The sequence below is a fragment of the Zingiber officinale genome, chromosome 4A (genome assembly GCF_018446385.1).
Source record: "Zingiber officinale cultivar Zhangliang chromosome 4A, Zo_v1.1, whole genome shotgun sequence".
NCBI lineage: Eukaryota > Viridiplantae > Streptophyta > Magnoliopsida > Zingiberales > Zingiberaceae > Zingiber > Zingiber officinale.
In genome coordinates, this window is record NC_055992.1 from 154,660,290 (window position 1) to 154,677,009 (window position 16,720).

General features: G+C 36.7%; 2 protein-coding genes across 2 annotated transcripts; both read left to right on the plus strand.

Moving 5' to 3' along the window:
• The first annotated feature begins 315 nt into the window (after positions 1-315).
• LOC121973813 (ent-kaurenoic acid oxidase 1-like) lies at positions 316-4,590 on the plus strand. The gene is made up of 8 exons (XM_042525164.1): positions 316-655; positions 2,816-3,293; positions 3,371-3,634; positions 3,706-3,795; positions 3,877-3,955; positions 4,021-4,127; positions 4,206-4,327; positions 4,446-4,590. The coding sequence occupies exons 1-8, from the start codon at positions 408-410 to the stop codon at positions 4,537-4,539; spliced, it is 1,482 nt and encodes a 493-aa protein (XP_042381098.1). The 5' UTR covers positions 316-407; the 3' UTR covers positions 4,540-4,590.
• A 2,608-nt stretch (positions 4,591-7,198) lies between these two features.
• LOC121973814 (protein LSD1-like) lies at positions 7,199-7,762 on the plus strand. The gene is made up of 3 exons (XM_042525166.1): positions 7,199-7,255; positions 7,327-7,497; positions 7,571-7,762. The coding sequence occupies exons 1-3, from the start codon at positions 7,237-7,239 to the stop codon at positions 7,732-7,734; spliced, it is 354 nt and encodes a 117-aa protein (XP_042381100.1). The 5' UTR covers positions 7,199-7,236; the 3' UTR covers positions 7,735-7,762.
• Positions 7,763-16,720: the final 8,958 nt, after the last annotated feature.

The following is a 16,720-nucleotide window of genomic DNA, read 5'->3' on the forward strand; positions in this document are numbered from 1 at the left end:
AATTTAGTATGCCTGTTTTTCAAAAATTTTAATATTAATTATAATAAAAATATGTAATTACAATTATTAAGGTATAAGTTGTATTTCAAATGTATTTGATTGACGAATTAATTTAGTCAAGCGACACTTAGATTAGACAACTAGATAATAGGAAAAAAAATCGGAATACAAAAATACCATTCCTCCACTCCGCGACAAAAAAAATGCCTGATCCTTTTTGCCGGTCGTTTCCTCGCTTCTCCTCTCCCCACTCTCTCTCTCTCTATATAAATACCGCAGCAGACGACACTGCGTCCCTCACCCGCCAGCCATAGCTCCGCTCGAGGAAGAAGAAGGTGACGCAGCACCTTCTTGTTTGCATTAGAAGGCGAAGAGGAAGGAAGAAGCGATACAGGGGCGCGAAGGCGATGGTGACGATGGGCGAGGCGTGGGGGTTTCTGCTGCCGCTGGCGGCCCTAGCGGCGGCGCTCTGGGCGGCCTTCGGCGGCGTGCGGAGACTGCACGCGTGGGCCTGGGAGCGCCGCCTCGGGGCTGTGGCTCGTAGCCACCTGCCGCCGGGTGACATGGGCTGGCCGTTCGTCGGCAACATGCTGGCCTTCCTCCGCGCTTTCAAATCCTCCGACCCCGATGCCTTCATCGCCTCCTTCTTCCGCCGGTCCTCCCTCTCTCTATCTCTTTCGTCTACGTGCCCCTGTTGCTTTTTTTTACTCCTCAAAAAATCTGTTGTTCCTGTTCCATTTATCGAAGCAAAATTTCGGTTTGGATTTCATTTTTCTTCCCAAAATCATTTTTTCCCTCCTTCGATTACATTATTTTTACCTTTTCTGAATAAATAACTCAAAGGAGATGGAGATTGGGATTGGAACAGGAGTGCCATTTTAGTTGGCCTGGGAACTGTGAAGAAGACTCTGTGGGAGGTTATCCAATGTCTGCTTCATCGAAAAAGAACTGATTGCAACAAGTTTTGTTTGATTAGATCACGATAGAACTACCTAATATTGAAAGGTAAAAGAATTTTAAGTAAATTATACCACATCAATGAGTGCTTGTGATTATGCTGATGCCTCCTGTCAATTATATTTTAGGTATGAAGTATCCATCAATAGAAATTAGTACTCTTTCTAATTTCTACCACATTGGGCCAAGTTTACATTCAACTATGCATTTTGTAGAAGGATTTACTATTCAATAATGAGGATCTCTGATCAAACTTTCTTGTTAATTTGAGTAATTTTTTTGCCTAGGACATAAAAGCAATTTATATTATGAAAAGAGTGAACAAACTGTTTCGATTCTGAACTCCAAATCTCTGAATTGTTTGTGCACATGTAAATCTTCAGTTATTCTATTAACAGAGATTCTTTTCTCCTTGGCCACCTACAAGAATTCTATTTCACAGTCGAACAGATTGACACAAAACACCAAACACTATAGCGGGATAACATTGTTATGTACCTTCTGTGGACAAGTTGATGGCGCATTGTTGTCACTGAAGTTATGGGACATATTCTAGTATCAGCACTTATTTTATGGAGTTCCTAGAATGATAGGTATTGAGAATTCCAACCCACCCATTTCTAATACTAGCCACTGAAATCTACAAGTCAGGATCTTAATGTGAAAAGATTTCAGTGAGATTAAACCCTATACAGCAAGATTCATTATTAACACATTAGCACAACAAAGTTTCTTCTAAGTGGTTCCTTTTGATGTAATTGTTTCTGAATTCAAGTCGTAACTTACATATTTAGGGTTACTTGGATGAATACGATATAATTCCTAGAACTTCTACAGCTGCTTATTCTGTGTGCTGTCTTGTTTCTGACCAATTTACAAAGTGGAGTCTAGGCAGTTCTTGTTCTTTATGGTGGACTGGTTGTTGGGTTGTCTAGATGTCTGCACAACATTCATGATTGGTGTTGTTGTTGTCTAGTTGAATGTCTACTGCTTTTATGGGCCTTGGTTTTATCGATTTCTGTTCGGTTTTATTCAGAGGTTGAAATATGGAGAAGACACATTTAAGGACAAACTACACGAAACAAGTTATTGCCCATCCAACCAAGGTCTAGTTTATAGTTTGGCCTCTCATTCTTAACTTTGTTTGTTTCTTTGCCTATTACTGATAATTCAGTTTTTTTTTTTTTTTTTTTTTTTTTTTTTTTTTTTTTTTGCTGAAAGACAAATTAGCTTTTTGTCCTATTTAACCTTTTGGGGCCTCTGTTCATTGTTCTGATATGTCTATATGGTAAAGTTTTCGATAAAAGAGTTACTAGCAGTCTTAGTTGGAGTTGTTGTTTTCTGATTGAATGTCTTTTGCTTTGGTTTTACTCAGAGGTTGGAATATGGAGAAGACACATTTAAGGACAAAGTACACGAAACAAGTTATCGCCCGTCCAACCAAAGTCTAGTTTGTAGTTTGGCCTCTCATTCTTAACTTTGTTTGTTTCTTTGCATATTACTGATCATTCAGTTTCTTCCGAAAGACAAATTAGCTTTTCGTCCTAGTTAACCTTTTGGGGCGACTGTTCATTGTTCTGATGTCTTTATAGTAAGGTTTTCGAAAAAAAGAGATACTAGCATTGATCAGTTTGTGTACCACAAGAAATCATCATCTCCATCAAATTGTGTTTGTTCTAACTGTTTGGATGTAACTACATGAAAATCATTCCTTCATCGAACTAAACGGTATAATACAGTGGCAAATCTATCGAATAGCGAAAAGAAGCAATGAATGCTTTTAAACTATGGTGTTCTTTGCGTGCTTGATAGGTATACATGAGAAATTATATATATAATTGTTAAGTTCTTGGTGCAGATATGGCGGCACTGGAATGTACAAGGCCTTCATGTTTGGAAGCCCGACAATCATGGTCACAGCTCCGGAATTGTGCAAACAGATCTTAATGGATGATGATCACTTTGTGCCTGGATGGCCTAAAGCGACAAATGAGCTTGTCGGAGAGAAATCGTTCATAGCCATCAGTGTCGAAGAACACAAGCGATTAAGAAGACTCACAGCCAGCACTATAAATGGTTATGAAGCACTTAGTACTTATCTCCAGTTCATAGAAAAGACTGTTGCATTGACTTTGGAAAGGTGGGCCACTAAGGGATCGATCGAGTTCCTTACCGAGCTTCGGAGGTTGACATTTAGAATCATTATGAAAATATTTCTGTGCTCGGAAGATGAGATTCTTATCGAATCATTGGAAAGAGTTTACACTGACCTGAATTATGGAATGAGAGCTATGGCTATCAACATCCCTGGATTTGCTTACCACAGAGCATTGAAGGTACATACCAATTCCCCATTTATTGCAAAATCAGTGAAACATCGGTTTATCTTTTTGTTCAAAATTGTATCTGTTAGGCCAGAAGAACACTGGTGGCAATTCTTCAGAGTGTCCTCAACGAAAGAAAGGCTATGAGGAGAACTAACCTCAGTCCAACAAAAAATGACATGATGGACAGGCTAATGGAAGTTGAAGATGCAAATGGTAGAAAATTGTGCGACGAAGAGATCATCGATGTACTAATTATGTACCTCAATGCTGGCCATGAATCATCCGGGCATATAACCATGTGGGCAACTGTGTTTCTTCAAGAACATCCAGATGTTTTCGAGAAAGCAAAGGTATATAAGATAGCACGATAACCGTTTGCTAGGCCTCTCAATCTGACAATGCAAATTGTGATACCTCGCAGTTAGAGCAAGACGAAATACGAAGAAATAGGCCACCTATGCAAAAAGGCCTAACAATGAAGGAGGTCAGGAAGATGGAGTACCTTTCGAAGGTGTGAATACTATTAGTATCAACGATAATGCATCCATGACTTCGTCTTGACTGCAAAATTCTCTCCTTGTTCTTCGTAAAGGTCATCGATGAGACGTTACGCATCGTTAACATCTCATTTGTGTCTTTCCGGCAAGCAACAAAAGACATATATCTGAATGGTTTGTGTCCTTATAGAGCTACTAATCTCTTATCGTATGCAAAATGAACACTCAATAATTTGCAGCCTACTTGATACCGAAGGGATGGAAAATTCAGCTATGGTATCGAAATGTTAACTTGGATCCTCAATCCTACCCTGAGCCTAAGAAGTTCAACCCATCTAGATGGGATGTAAGTAGAGCACTGGTTTACTCGCTTTTGGAGGTCTCAGTTATACATTGATGAAGTTTCCTTCTTCGAGTGATCTAGGATTTTGTACCGAAAGCAGGGAGTTTTCTTCCCTTTGGAGCAGGAAGCAGGTTGTGCCCGGGCAACGATCTTGCCAAGCTAGAGATATCAGTTTTCCTGCACCATTTCCTTCTAGACTATCAGTGAGTTCTTCGACACTTCAGTTTGGGCTTTTGAACATGTTAGGAATCACAATATGATGAATCAATATATAATGCTGATTTTGATACTGCAATGCTTTTCTTCTGAATTAACTTGCAGGCTTGTAAGGCTAAATCCGAACTGCCAAGTTCGATACTTGCCGCATCCTCGTCCGGTCGATAACTGTATTGCGAGAATTATAAGGATCAACTGAATGTTATTGCTCTTTATGTACTATCTCGAAGCTAAGAATAATGTGAAAATATGTCACTGTCGAATAAAGCTTCAAATCTACTAGTGAAATTGGGAGGGGTGTTACCATGTTCAGTCTTGTCACGTTCCATAGACGTAATTTTTATACATAGGGAGATACCTTTCTCGGTGACACTATAATAAAGAGACCTACGAAGACATATAAACATAATAATTAAGAAATTCATCAAATTTATTTATTTATATCATTTTTTTATACAACGAAAATTATAGGGATAAAACAACAAATGAAATAAAACGAAAATACCATGACATAAAAATTACGGAATTAGTTTGTATATTCAAACAATTATTTGTACAAGTTGAAATCAATTATAATATCAAAATAGTGCTACTAAAATTGGAGGCCAAGAAAAAGTAAATAGTAAGTGTAAATTATTAAATGGATAGTCAAAATAAATAGTAAGTGTAAATTATTAAATGGATAGTCAAAATAAATAGTAAGTGTAAATTATTAAATGGATAGTCAAAAAAAAATGTGAATAATTTAATCTTGTTTAAGTATTTTCAATTTATATAATCATCTAGCATGTTTATGTCGGAATATTTTTGTAGGTTCAATATTCTAGAAATTTTTTAATCCCTTTAATCCAAGCTTAGGCATGATTAGCACTATAAATGAATAAGATTTCATAAATAAGAAAGTAAAAAAAGATGATTCGTTCACCGTAAGCGCTCCTCATCACTAGCCCCATAGTGAAATGAGAAAGGTAAATCATGCCGCCTCTATTTCTGAATTTATCTCTTTCCATACGTGTGGGGTTAGCTATAGGGTGCTGCAGAGGTGATGATCCACCAACCCAACCCGTAAAGGCAAAAATTTATTGGCATAACCAGATATCCATAGGACCGACTCTAGGGGGCTGTGTAGGATCGAAAAGAATTTAGATATCTCCACATTTGCATGATATTGTTCACTTTGGGTCTAAGCCCTCATGGTTTTGTTCTTGGGCTCTACCCAAAAGGCCTCATGCCAATGGAGATATCTTTTCTCTTTATAAATCCATGATTTTTCCCATGTGTTTTACAATGTAAGACTATATTTGCAACCTTGCAAACCCAACAATCCCCCCCTCAAACAAAGGACCACATGCTTCCCAAGTCCGATCCTTCGACACACCAGGTCTTCTTGCCCTTCGGTCCACTCGACCTACTAGGATTTCCTTATCTGGTGTCTGGTCCTCTTAATTCGAACATAGGAATCCCCACTTTCTTTGTTCGAGGTAATATTGTACCCACATGGCTTAATCAGACCATGGGTCTTCTTGCCCTTCGGTCCACTCGACCTACTAGGATTTCCTTATCTGGTGTCTGGTCCTCTTAATTCGAAGATAGGAGCCCCCACTTTCTTTGTTCGAAGTAATATTGTACCCACATGACTTAATCAGACCATGACTATTGTGCACAATTGGTGGTTAAACATTCTGGCTCTGATACCACTTGTAGGATCGAAAAGAATTTAGATATCTCCACATTTGTATAATATTGTCCATTTTAGGACTAGACCCTCGTAACTTTGCTTTTGGATTCTACCCAAAAGGTCTCATGCCAATGGAGATATCTTTTCTCCACACGCTTCCCAAGTCCGATCCTTCGACCCACCAGGTCTTCCTGTCCTTCGGTCCACCCGACCTATTAGGATTTCCTTATCTGGTGTCTAGTCCTCTTAATTCGAACATAGGAGCCCTCATTTTCTTTGTTCGAGGTAATATTGTATCCACATGGCTTAATCAAACTGGCTGTTGTGCGCAGTCGGTGGTTAAACCTTCTGACAGTCCGGGCTCTGATACTACTTGTAGGATCGAAAAGAATTTAGATATCTCCACATTTGCATGATATTGTTCACTTTGGGCCTAAGCCCTCATGGTTTTGCTCTTGGACTCTACCCAAAAGGTCTCATGTCAATGGAGATATCTTTTCTCTTTATAAACCCATGATCTTTCCCATGTATTTTACAATATGGGGCTATGTTTGTAACCTTGCAAATCCAACAGACTGTTTATATGACGATTCCATATTTTTTTTATTAGCATAACCGGAAGTATAAAAACAAATGAAAAAATTAGCATTTCGCTGTCTGTGCTACCCACGAATACCGCCCAAGTTAACATTGGCGTGTGTATGTGTGTGTATATATATATATCTTTAATATCTTATACGTCTTACCTACACATCTTGTGCACACTAAAATAAATCAATTTGAATTTTTTTATTTAATACTATAACATAATCCCTAAATCTTAAAATCATAATTTATTAGCATAATCAGAAATTTTAAAAAAAGAAGAAAAAGAAAAAATATAAAGCCGAAAAAGAGAATTGAAAGGCGATGGCATGATCCGACAGACAAGTGAAATTTAGACCTTTTATTCAACTTTTTCTATTTTTTTCCCCTTGACGTAAACACCTGGAAATCGACCGGTAACGCCGTCAGTCACGATCCCTCGCCGCCTCCCATAACCGCAAACGCGGCGCTTCCTCAGCTGCCAGTTCGGACGTAAATGGAGGGCACGTCAATGGGATGCCAACCCTACTGCATGAAGTGCTAGACCTAACCCATTATAGCCGGAGCCACTGGCCACAGCGCAGAAACTGCACAAACACAAACAACACTGCGCTAGCTCTCCGGAAGAAATTAATGGAGAAAGACAAACAAGGTGCAAGCTCAATCGATTAAAATCCGCTTAAAATCTCTTTTGTTTGATCGATGATCATCGTCATGTATAAGGTTTGGAGCCGAAGGCAATTAGGCATAAGCAGCAAGCTAAGCAAGTCCAGTTCCTCTGGCTCCATACCCAGCTGCAACTCCTGTGCTTGTATGTTCATCGTGCAGAAACCTCCTTCTGTATCCTCCTGGAGCAGCATCAGTATGCTGCTCTGTTTGCAGTGCCACCTCCCGGTAAGAATACTAAATGATTGGTGTTGATAATTGATATTGATTTAATCACAGGTACATCGTACTTGTCGAACAGGTACAGAAATGACTCAGGTGATTTGTGGAGGATGCCACACTCTCTTAATGTTGAGAGGCGGAGTGACGAGCGTCCATTGTTCTTGCTGCTACACATTAAACCTGGATCTGGAGGGTGAGCAGAAACATAATTTAATTAGTTATTCGATCTGTCCTTGTGGATGAGTAGCTAGATACAAATTAACAAGATAAAGGAAAGTTATTAATGCTCCACACATGGCTACTGGCAAAGGGTCTAGTGGATTCTAGTAAACACTAAGTAGTTACATTAATCGATACAGCAATCAAGTAGCCTATTGGGTAAAAGGCGATAACGCTCGTCCCCAACGTCCCCGTGGACCTTGCCCAAGGCTATCACGAGGGGACTTAATCACGGTAGCCGAAGGAGTTAAAGGTGCAGTGGGCTGAGGGACACGGGGATAAGGGATTTACGCCCTTGCTGCCGTCACGATTCGAACCCACGTTCTCATTGGACAAACTTCTACGCCCTAACCCCTTCGGATAACCCCGTGGGGCACAATCAAGTAGCCTATGTCAACTGTGGAAGTTGCTAGATGCTTTTGATGTAACAATATAGAGCAGCAAGATCAGTTAAGTGTGCAGTTTGTAGCAGTGTCACTTCAATTGGGATGACGGTAAGGGTGCGTTTGGTTCGGGGTTATTTTTGATAACCTTGGTTATCCATCCAAGGTTATCAACAAAAACCTTATTTGGTTTAGGTATTCGATGATTCCCGAGTAATGTTCTATGCCCGACACGTCAGCAAAAGGGTCATGCAGCCCGGAATCGAAAAACCTCATAAAACTAAGGGTGTATTTAGTTTGTACCGTTTTCATTTTTATTTTCTGGGAAACGCGCGTTTTCTAGAAAACAGAAAATGACTTTTTGTCATTCTCTGTTTTTCTAGAAAATGATAGCCAATTTTTTAGAAAACACGTGCGGAAAACGTAAACCAAACACCGTTTTTCAGAAAACGCGCGTTTTCCAAAAAATAAAAATGGAAAACGCGCATACCAAACACCCCCTAAGGTTTTTCTTGATTCCAGGGTTAACGATTTTTTTTATCAAAAATACCCTCTGATAAGAAAAAACATGGAAAAAAGAGAAAAAAAATGTAAAAAAAAATATTTAAAATGTAAAAAAAATAAAAAAAATGTTTGGAAAATTTTAAAATTTTAAAATTTTTAAAAATAAATAATTTTAAAAAATATAAAATTTCAAAAAAAATATAAAATTTTAAAATAAAAAATTTAAATTTTAAAAAAATTTAAAAATTTTAAAAATAAAAACTTTATAAAAATTTAAAAATAAAAAAAATAAATAAATAAAATAAATAAATACAAATTAAAATTTTAAAAATGTAAAAAAATAAAAAAATATAAATATAAATAATATAAAAAATAAAAAAAAACATATAAAAAAAGTAAAAAAATATACAAGAAAAAGAAAAGAAAAAAACATAAAAAATAAATAAATAAATAATAATATGTATAGTTGATTTTGTAACTGAGAGTAAAAATATTAAACTAAGGTATTCATTAAAACCTTCAAACAAACAAGTTTTTGTTGCATTACCTATGTTGAACCAAACAACATTTAGTTATGTTTTATTCCCCATAACTTTAGTTATGTGATTACCTGGTAATCACATACCCAAGGTTATATATGATAACTTGAACCAAACGCACCCTAAAGGTTTAAGCAATTGACGCATTTAAAATTGTAGAATTCTTAAAAAGACATTTAATTCTGAAAATTTTCAAGGACGTATTTGTTTTCTATCTTACTTCTTCCGCCGATCACACTTGTGCTGATTTATAATGGTGTTGCATAAATCTTAAAATCAACATCATAATAGTGGCTATAGTGCAGTGACAGAGTATTCAAATTGTCATCTAAATATTTACGGTTCGAGCCCCAGATATGACGAATTTGTAGAAATTTTTCTTCCAAATGGGGCACGTAACTAAAGGATACTGGGTTCCTGGGCTGTTCGCTGTGAGCGTTTCCTAATTTACCCCGGGTAGCCAGTAGAAAACTTCCGTAGGATCGGATCGATTATCCTAGGCTATTTTTATTTTCAATGGTATCATATAATAAACCTTAAAACCAACACTAGAGTGGTGCTATTATTTGAAAGCGACATCATAATGATTGACGGGAGGAGTAAAATGAGAAACAAGTGCATCCGGAAATCTGAAAGTTGGGTAAGCTTTTTTATTATCATTATTAATTTTTTGTTGCCTGATATTCCTTTTAGAGACAAATGATTTTACTAATTTGCAGTCTTCAACAAGCAACTGAAATGTCATGGTGGCCTTGGATTTGATCTTTCAACTTGATCTTCTTGCTGTGTTGTTTCCTTCTCGCACTTCTTTGGACCAGAGAAAAGTAGAGAGCCTATCTTCCACACTCTATATGGACTACATTTTGCTTCCTGCTCAAATTTTAAACAGTAGGATAAGGGAAGAAGAGTTTGCTGTTGGATTTAGGGAATATTTTAAGTTCACACAATCAAATAAATATAAATAGTTCTTCATAGGATTTTGTTCTCATCAATGTTCATAGCACAAAATTAAACAAAATAATGATAAAAAATCCAAATCATCTGGATATCACCTAAAAAAGATTCTTAAAAATACAGCGGAATGGATCTTCTATGGGCTTAAGGTGACGATTTCGTAGTATTTCTCTCCTATGGGTTGCAAAAAAGTTCTGATGTCGATCGGACAAGATAACAATTATCCTACATGTTAATTAACAAGAAGAGAGATTGGAGGACAAGGCAAGAAGATAATTACTAAAAGAAAATTTTATTCAGAATAGGAGATAATTTATCAAATAGCATACACTCTAAATCCTAGAAGTAAAAAAAAAAAATCCTAATATATATACTTCGACTCATATTTTGTATAGAAAGGAAAAGAATCATATCATAAAAGGAAAAATTGTTAAAATTTTGGGACCATAATTGTAATTATAAATGTCTAATTTATGATTAAGGAATATAACTTAAGAGTTTAATTGTTATGAATAAATTAATGTGGATACCATGTGCAATTTCTAATTTGTTGAGAGGTCAAATTAGAAATAAGCAACTTAGGCTTCTATAAATAAGGGTTATGGTCCCAGTTTACAGATGATGCTTTTGTTTTGTTTCCTCGTCGACAAAACTCTCTGGATACTAAGGAAGATCTGCAAATTGAAGATCTTGCCCAAAATTGATTACATACTATGGATTCTGGTACGCTTCCGTAATTTTTGTTTATCCAGTTTATACTTTCTTAAGAATTTGAATAGAATGCATATATTTTGTGTTGAGATTTCTCAACTTAATTTTTATCAATTGGTATCAGAGCCTTCTATTCCAAATTCTTAAGAAAATAATTTTTGATTACAAAGATTTATCTTTGTGTAATCTCGATTTTATTTTATCAACGTCGCTTGCTCCCATGCCGAACACTGTGAACAGTGGCGCAACTTGTCGAAAATTTTCTACAGCGAGGTGGTCGTGGTTTACTCACACTGTTTCTGTGCAAGCAGACGCCAAGCCAACGACAAAGGTGGCAGGCGTTCCGACAATGGAAAGGGTCGGCGACTGCCCCGGTATACTGTTGGTTGACTGTCGTGGTCAGCAATCGTAGTTCGAGCAAAATTCTTAAGGAAAATTCTATTCTAAATTCTTAAGGAAAATTTTGATTTTGAGTATAAAATTTTATTTTTTGTGCAATCTCGGTTTTGGTTCATGATATATCATGTTATGATTTTATTCATTGTGATTTTCGGCACTATTATGTGTCACAATCGGTTGGAAAAATTTACGACTGCATCGTAAATTCCACCGGGGAAGGGAAAGCGTCATGGGAGGTTGCTTGCAACGAGTTTCCTAGGCCACCGACAACAAACTTCATGTTACAGTTAGTCGGATCGAGATGCGCCTGTGGCCGTCGAGTTGGCTGTGACCGCCTCTCGCTATTTTGTGACTGGCGTCCGATGCTGGAAAGGGCTGCCGACTGCTTCGATATCCTGTCGATTGACTGTCGAAGTCGGCAACTGCAGTTGCGACGGTTCGTGCGGAGTCGAGGTGTGCGGCATGGAAAAATGGAGATGATGTACAGAGTCATGTTTTTTGAAAGTTACGTGTTTTTCAAAAAAAAAAAAAAAATACGTTGAACTTGGAGTGAGGCCACGTTCAGGAGGAGTGCCTTTCTCTGGATACTTTTGTTTTGTTTTGTTTTTTTTTTTTACAGAGGGAATCAAAAATATTACACATAAGCAATATATTTTATCCCTTTTAAAAATAATCCATTAAATTTAAATTATTTGGATAAAATAATTTAATTAAATTATTTTATAATACTGATTTAAATTTTTAAATGGATTATATTTGTTCGGTTAATATCTATTATTTTAATTTCAATTAAATTTAAATTATATGTCGCCAAAGTGACCTCTATTATTTAAATTTAATTTTAATTAAAATATTATTGAGATATTAAATAAAGTGTAAATGTGTATATTTCTGTGAGTATTAATCGGCCCAAAGGAAGATTTATACTTAACAAATTATACATTTACTTGTGATAATAAACACGTAACAATTATAAGGATTTCTTTAGTTCATGCATATAATAAATCGATCCAAAGATAGGTTTATTATTTGTCATGCATTATTATTAGTGCTTGATTATTACAGAAAGAGTACCACTTGCAAATAATATTACTGTCCAAAGACTTGATATTGTTGTTGCACTAGGTATCTTCAGATGGGATTTGTCATTTGTTTTTTAATTAATTCAAAATGAGCATGTTATTTATGTTAAATTCTTGTGTTCTCTTTTCAGCAAATGTTGCTACTATTTCTGCTAACTTAAGTTCAGTGCCGATCCTTAATGGTACAAATTTTAAGGATTGGAAGGAGAACATTTTAATTGTTCTTGGCTGCATGGATCTAGACCTTGCACTTCGGACAGAGCAACCCACTGCTCCTACAGATACTAGTTCTTCTGAACTGAGGGCTAAATATGAGAAGTGGGATCGCTCTAACCGCATGAGTCTTATGATCATCAAGCGCGGCATACCTGAGGCTTTTAGGGGCGCGGTGTCTAATAGTGTCACCAAAGCTAAGGAATATCTCGATGAGATTGAAAAGCGCTTTGCCAAAAGCGATAAGGCAGAAACAAGCACAATTCTGAAGAGCTTGATTTCCATGAAGTATAAAGGCAAGGGAAATGTTCGGGAATATATCATGGAAATGTCTCACCTTGCATCGAAGTTGAAGACACTTAATCTTGAATTGTCGGATGACATGCTTGTGCATTTAGTGCTTATTTCTCTTCCGAACCAGTTTAGTCAGTTCCAAATCAATTATAACTGTCAAAGGGAGAAATGGACTCTTAATGAGCTCATTTCATACTGTGTTCAAGAGGAAGAGAGGTTGAAGCAAATCAAGGCTGAAAGTGCCTATTTGGCAAGCACCCCTAAAGATAAGGGCAATAAAAGAAAGAATGAGGATACTAAAGGTCCTTATGTGAAGAAACAAAAACAGGATACTGACAAGAAAGGTTGTTTCTTCTGTAACAAGCCTAATCATGTCAAGAAAGAATGTCCTAAGTATCATGCATGGTGTGCGAAAAAGGGTACATTTTTCACTTTGGTCTGTTCTGAAGTAAATTTAGCTTCAGTACCTAGAAACACTTGGTGGTTAGACTCTGGTGCTACTACTAACATCAGTGTTTCAATGCAGGGTTGCTTGAGCTACCGAAAGCCAACTGATGCTGAAAGATGCATTTATGTGGGTGATGGCAAGTCGGTTGAGGTGGAAGCAATAGAGCATTTTAGATTGTTGTTAAGCACTGGTTACTATTTAGACTTAATAGATACTTTTGTTGTACCGTCATTTAAACGAAATTTGGTTTCTGTTTCTAATTTGGACAAATTAGGTTACTGTTGTTCGTTTGGAAATGATCAATTCAGTTTATCTATTAATTCTATTATTGTTGGAACTGGTTCACTTATAATTTATGACAATTTTTATATGCTTGATATAAATGCTTCTTATATTGAAACCCTGAATGTGGAATCACGTGGTACTAACCGTAAATTTAATAATGAAAATTCAGGTGCCTTATGACACAAACGTTTAGGACACATCTCTAGAAATAGATATGACGTGGTGGTGAATATTTAACAAAAGAATTAAGAAAGTCAGATCTGATCGTGGTGGTGAATACTACGGTAGATATGACGGTTCAGGTGAGCAACGTCCAGGACCTTTTGCTCAATACTTAGAGGAGTGTGGAATAGTCCCACAGTACACCATGCCAGGCTCACCAAGCATGAATGGTGTAGCTGAACGACGTAATAGAACTCTTAAGGATATGGTAAGGAGTATGATTAGTCATTCAACCTTACCAATGTCACTCTGGGGAGAAGCATTAAAGACAACAACTTACATTCTAAATCGAGTACCCACTAAAGCAGCTACTAAAACACCTTTTGAGCTTTGGACAAGGCGAAAGCCAAGTCTCAAACATTTTCATATTTGGGGATGTCCAGCTGAGGCTAGACTATATAGGCCACATGAAAAGAAATTGGACTCCAGAACCGTAAGTAGCTACTTTATTGGATATTCTGAGCGATCACGGGGCTATAAGTTTTATGATCCCAAAGTAAAGACCATCTTTGAGACGGGAACTGCAACGTTCTTTGAGGATATTGAGTTTGGGGGGAAGAATAAAGTAACTGACCTTGTCTTTGAGGAGGAATGTATTCCCACTACTCTTCAAGAGGAAATGGTTTATATTCCTATGATTGCTTCTAATAATGATCAGGATTTTATTCCTGTCAGTGATCAGAATGCAATACTAGAACAACAAGACATTGTTAATCAACTCTCAGAAGAACAAACTCAACAACCTCAAGAACCAGTGCATGTAGAACAAGTGCCTTTACGAAGGTCCACTAGAGAAAGGAGGAGTGCTATTTCAGATGATTACATAGTACTACTTCAAGAACATGAGGAAAATGATGGTATGGCGGAGGATGATCCAATCAACTTTTGTTAAGCCATGTAAGATTCAAATTCTCAAAAGTGGATTGAGGCAATGAATGAAGAGTATAAGTCAATGCAAGACAATAATGTTTGGGAACTTGTCCTATTACCAGAAGGTGTGAAACCCATTGGTTGTAAGTGGATTTTTAAAATCAAACGGGATTCAAATGGTAATGTGGAAAGGTATAAGGCACGTCTTGTAGCTAAAGGTTATACTCAGAAATATGGTATTGACTTTAAAGAGACCTTTTCTCCAGTTTCAACGAAGGACTCTTTAAGGACAATCATGGCACTTGTCGCACACTTCGATATGGAACTCCATCAGATGGATGTCAAGACAGCCTTTCTCAATAGAGACATTGAGGAAACAATCTATATGGTGCAACCATAATACTTTATATTAGGAGATCCAAAGAGTATGGTTTGCAAACTTAAGAAGTCCATCTATGGATTAAAACAAGCATCTCGTCAATGGTACCACAAATTTCATCAAATAATAATCTCATTTGGTTTTGAGGTAAATATGGTAGATGATTGTGTGTATCATAAGTTCAGTGGGAGTATGCATATCTTTCTGGTTTTATATGTTGATGACATTTTGCTTGCCACAAACGATATAGGTATGTTAAATGATACCAAGAGATTTCTATCTAGATATTTTGAAATGAAAGATCTTGGTAACGCATCTTTTGTATTAGGAATCCAAATACATCGAGATCATTCTCGAGGTATTCTTGGATTATCGCAAAAGAACTATATCGATAAGGTGCTTAAAAGATTTGGCATGCAAGATTGCAAACCAGGTAATACCCCAGTCGCTAAAGGAGACAAGTTTAGTCTTAAACAATGCCCTAAAGGAAGCCTCGAGACTCAAGAAATGCAAAAGATTCCTTATGCTTCAGCTGTAGGAAGTCTTATGTATGCTCAAGTTTGTACGCGTCCAGATATTGCGTACATTGTTGGAGTGTTGGGCAGATATTTAAGCAACCCAGGAATGGATCATTGGAAAGCAGCAAAGAGGGTAATGAGATATTTAAAGAGAACTAGTGATTATATGCTCACATATAAGAGGTCAGATACTCTTGAGATCATGGGATATTCTGACTCTGATTTTGTGGGATGCCAAGATAGCATGAGATCCACTTCAGGTTATGTTTTTCTGTTGGCCGGCGGAGCTATCTCTTGGAGAAGTGCCAAACAGGCATTGACAGCTTCTTCCACCATGGCAGCAGAGTTTATAGCATGTTATGAGACATCTAATCATGGAATATGGCTGAAAAATTTTGTCACTGGGCTGCGTATTTTGGGAAATGTTGAAAGACCACTGAAGTTATTTTGTGACAATCGATCAGCTGTATTGTATTCTAACAACAATAGGAGCTCGACAAAATCGAAGCACATCGATATCAAGTTCCTTGTTGTGAAAGAAAGAGTACAAAGTGGACAGATTTTGATAGAACAAATATGCACAAACTCCATGATAGTAGATCCTTTTACAAAGGGTTTACCACTCAATGTCTTCTATGAGCATACCACTCATATGGGTGTTATTCAGTTTAGTGAAATCTAGATCTAGTGGGAGTTTGTACTATATATGTTTTCTATATATGTTTGATTGTGTTAATGAAACATATGTATTTGGAGATTATCTGATCAGATATAAAGTTTAATGTTTACTTCATTACACTTTGTATAACTTAAGTTAAAATTTTGATCTCACTTTGGTTATAAGGAGGACCAGTTGAAAATTGACATGAATAGATCACCTTGCATGTAATTTTCATGCCACATATTCATAATTGATCTATGTCATTTGATTATATTGATGTACGTGACCATTGATGGTTTAGTTGTGAAAGATACAACGAAGACTACATTGATCCTATGTCTATATAATTAATGGATGAGATTGTTAAGGAAACCCTATAGCTATGATGACAAAAGTTATGAGCTCATTCAGGTTAACATTTATAAGTTTACACATATGGTCCAGTGGGAGATTGTTAGAATTTTGGGACCATAATTGTAATTATAGATGTCTAATGTCATCAATTAAAGAAGTCATAGTTTAATGTGATCTAATTTATGATTAAGGAA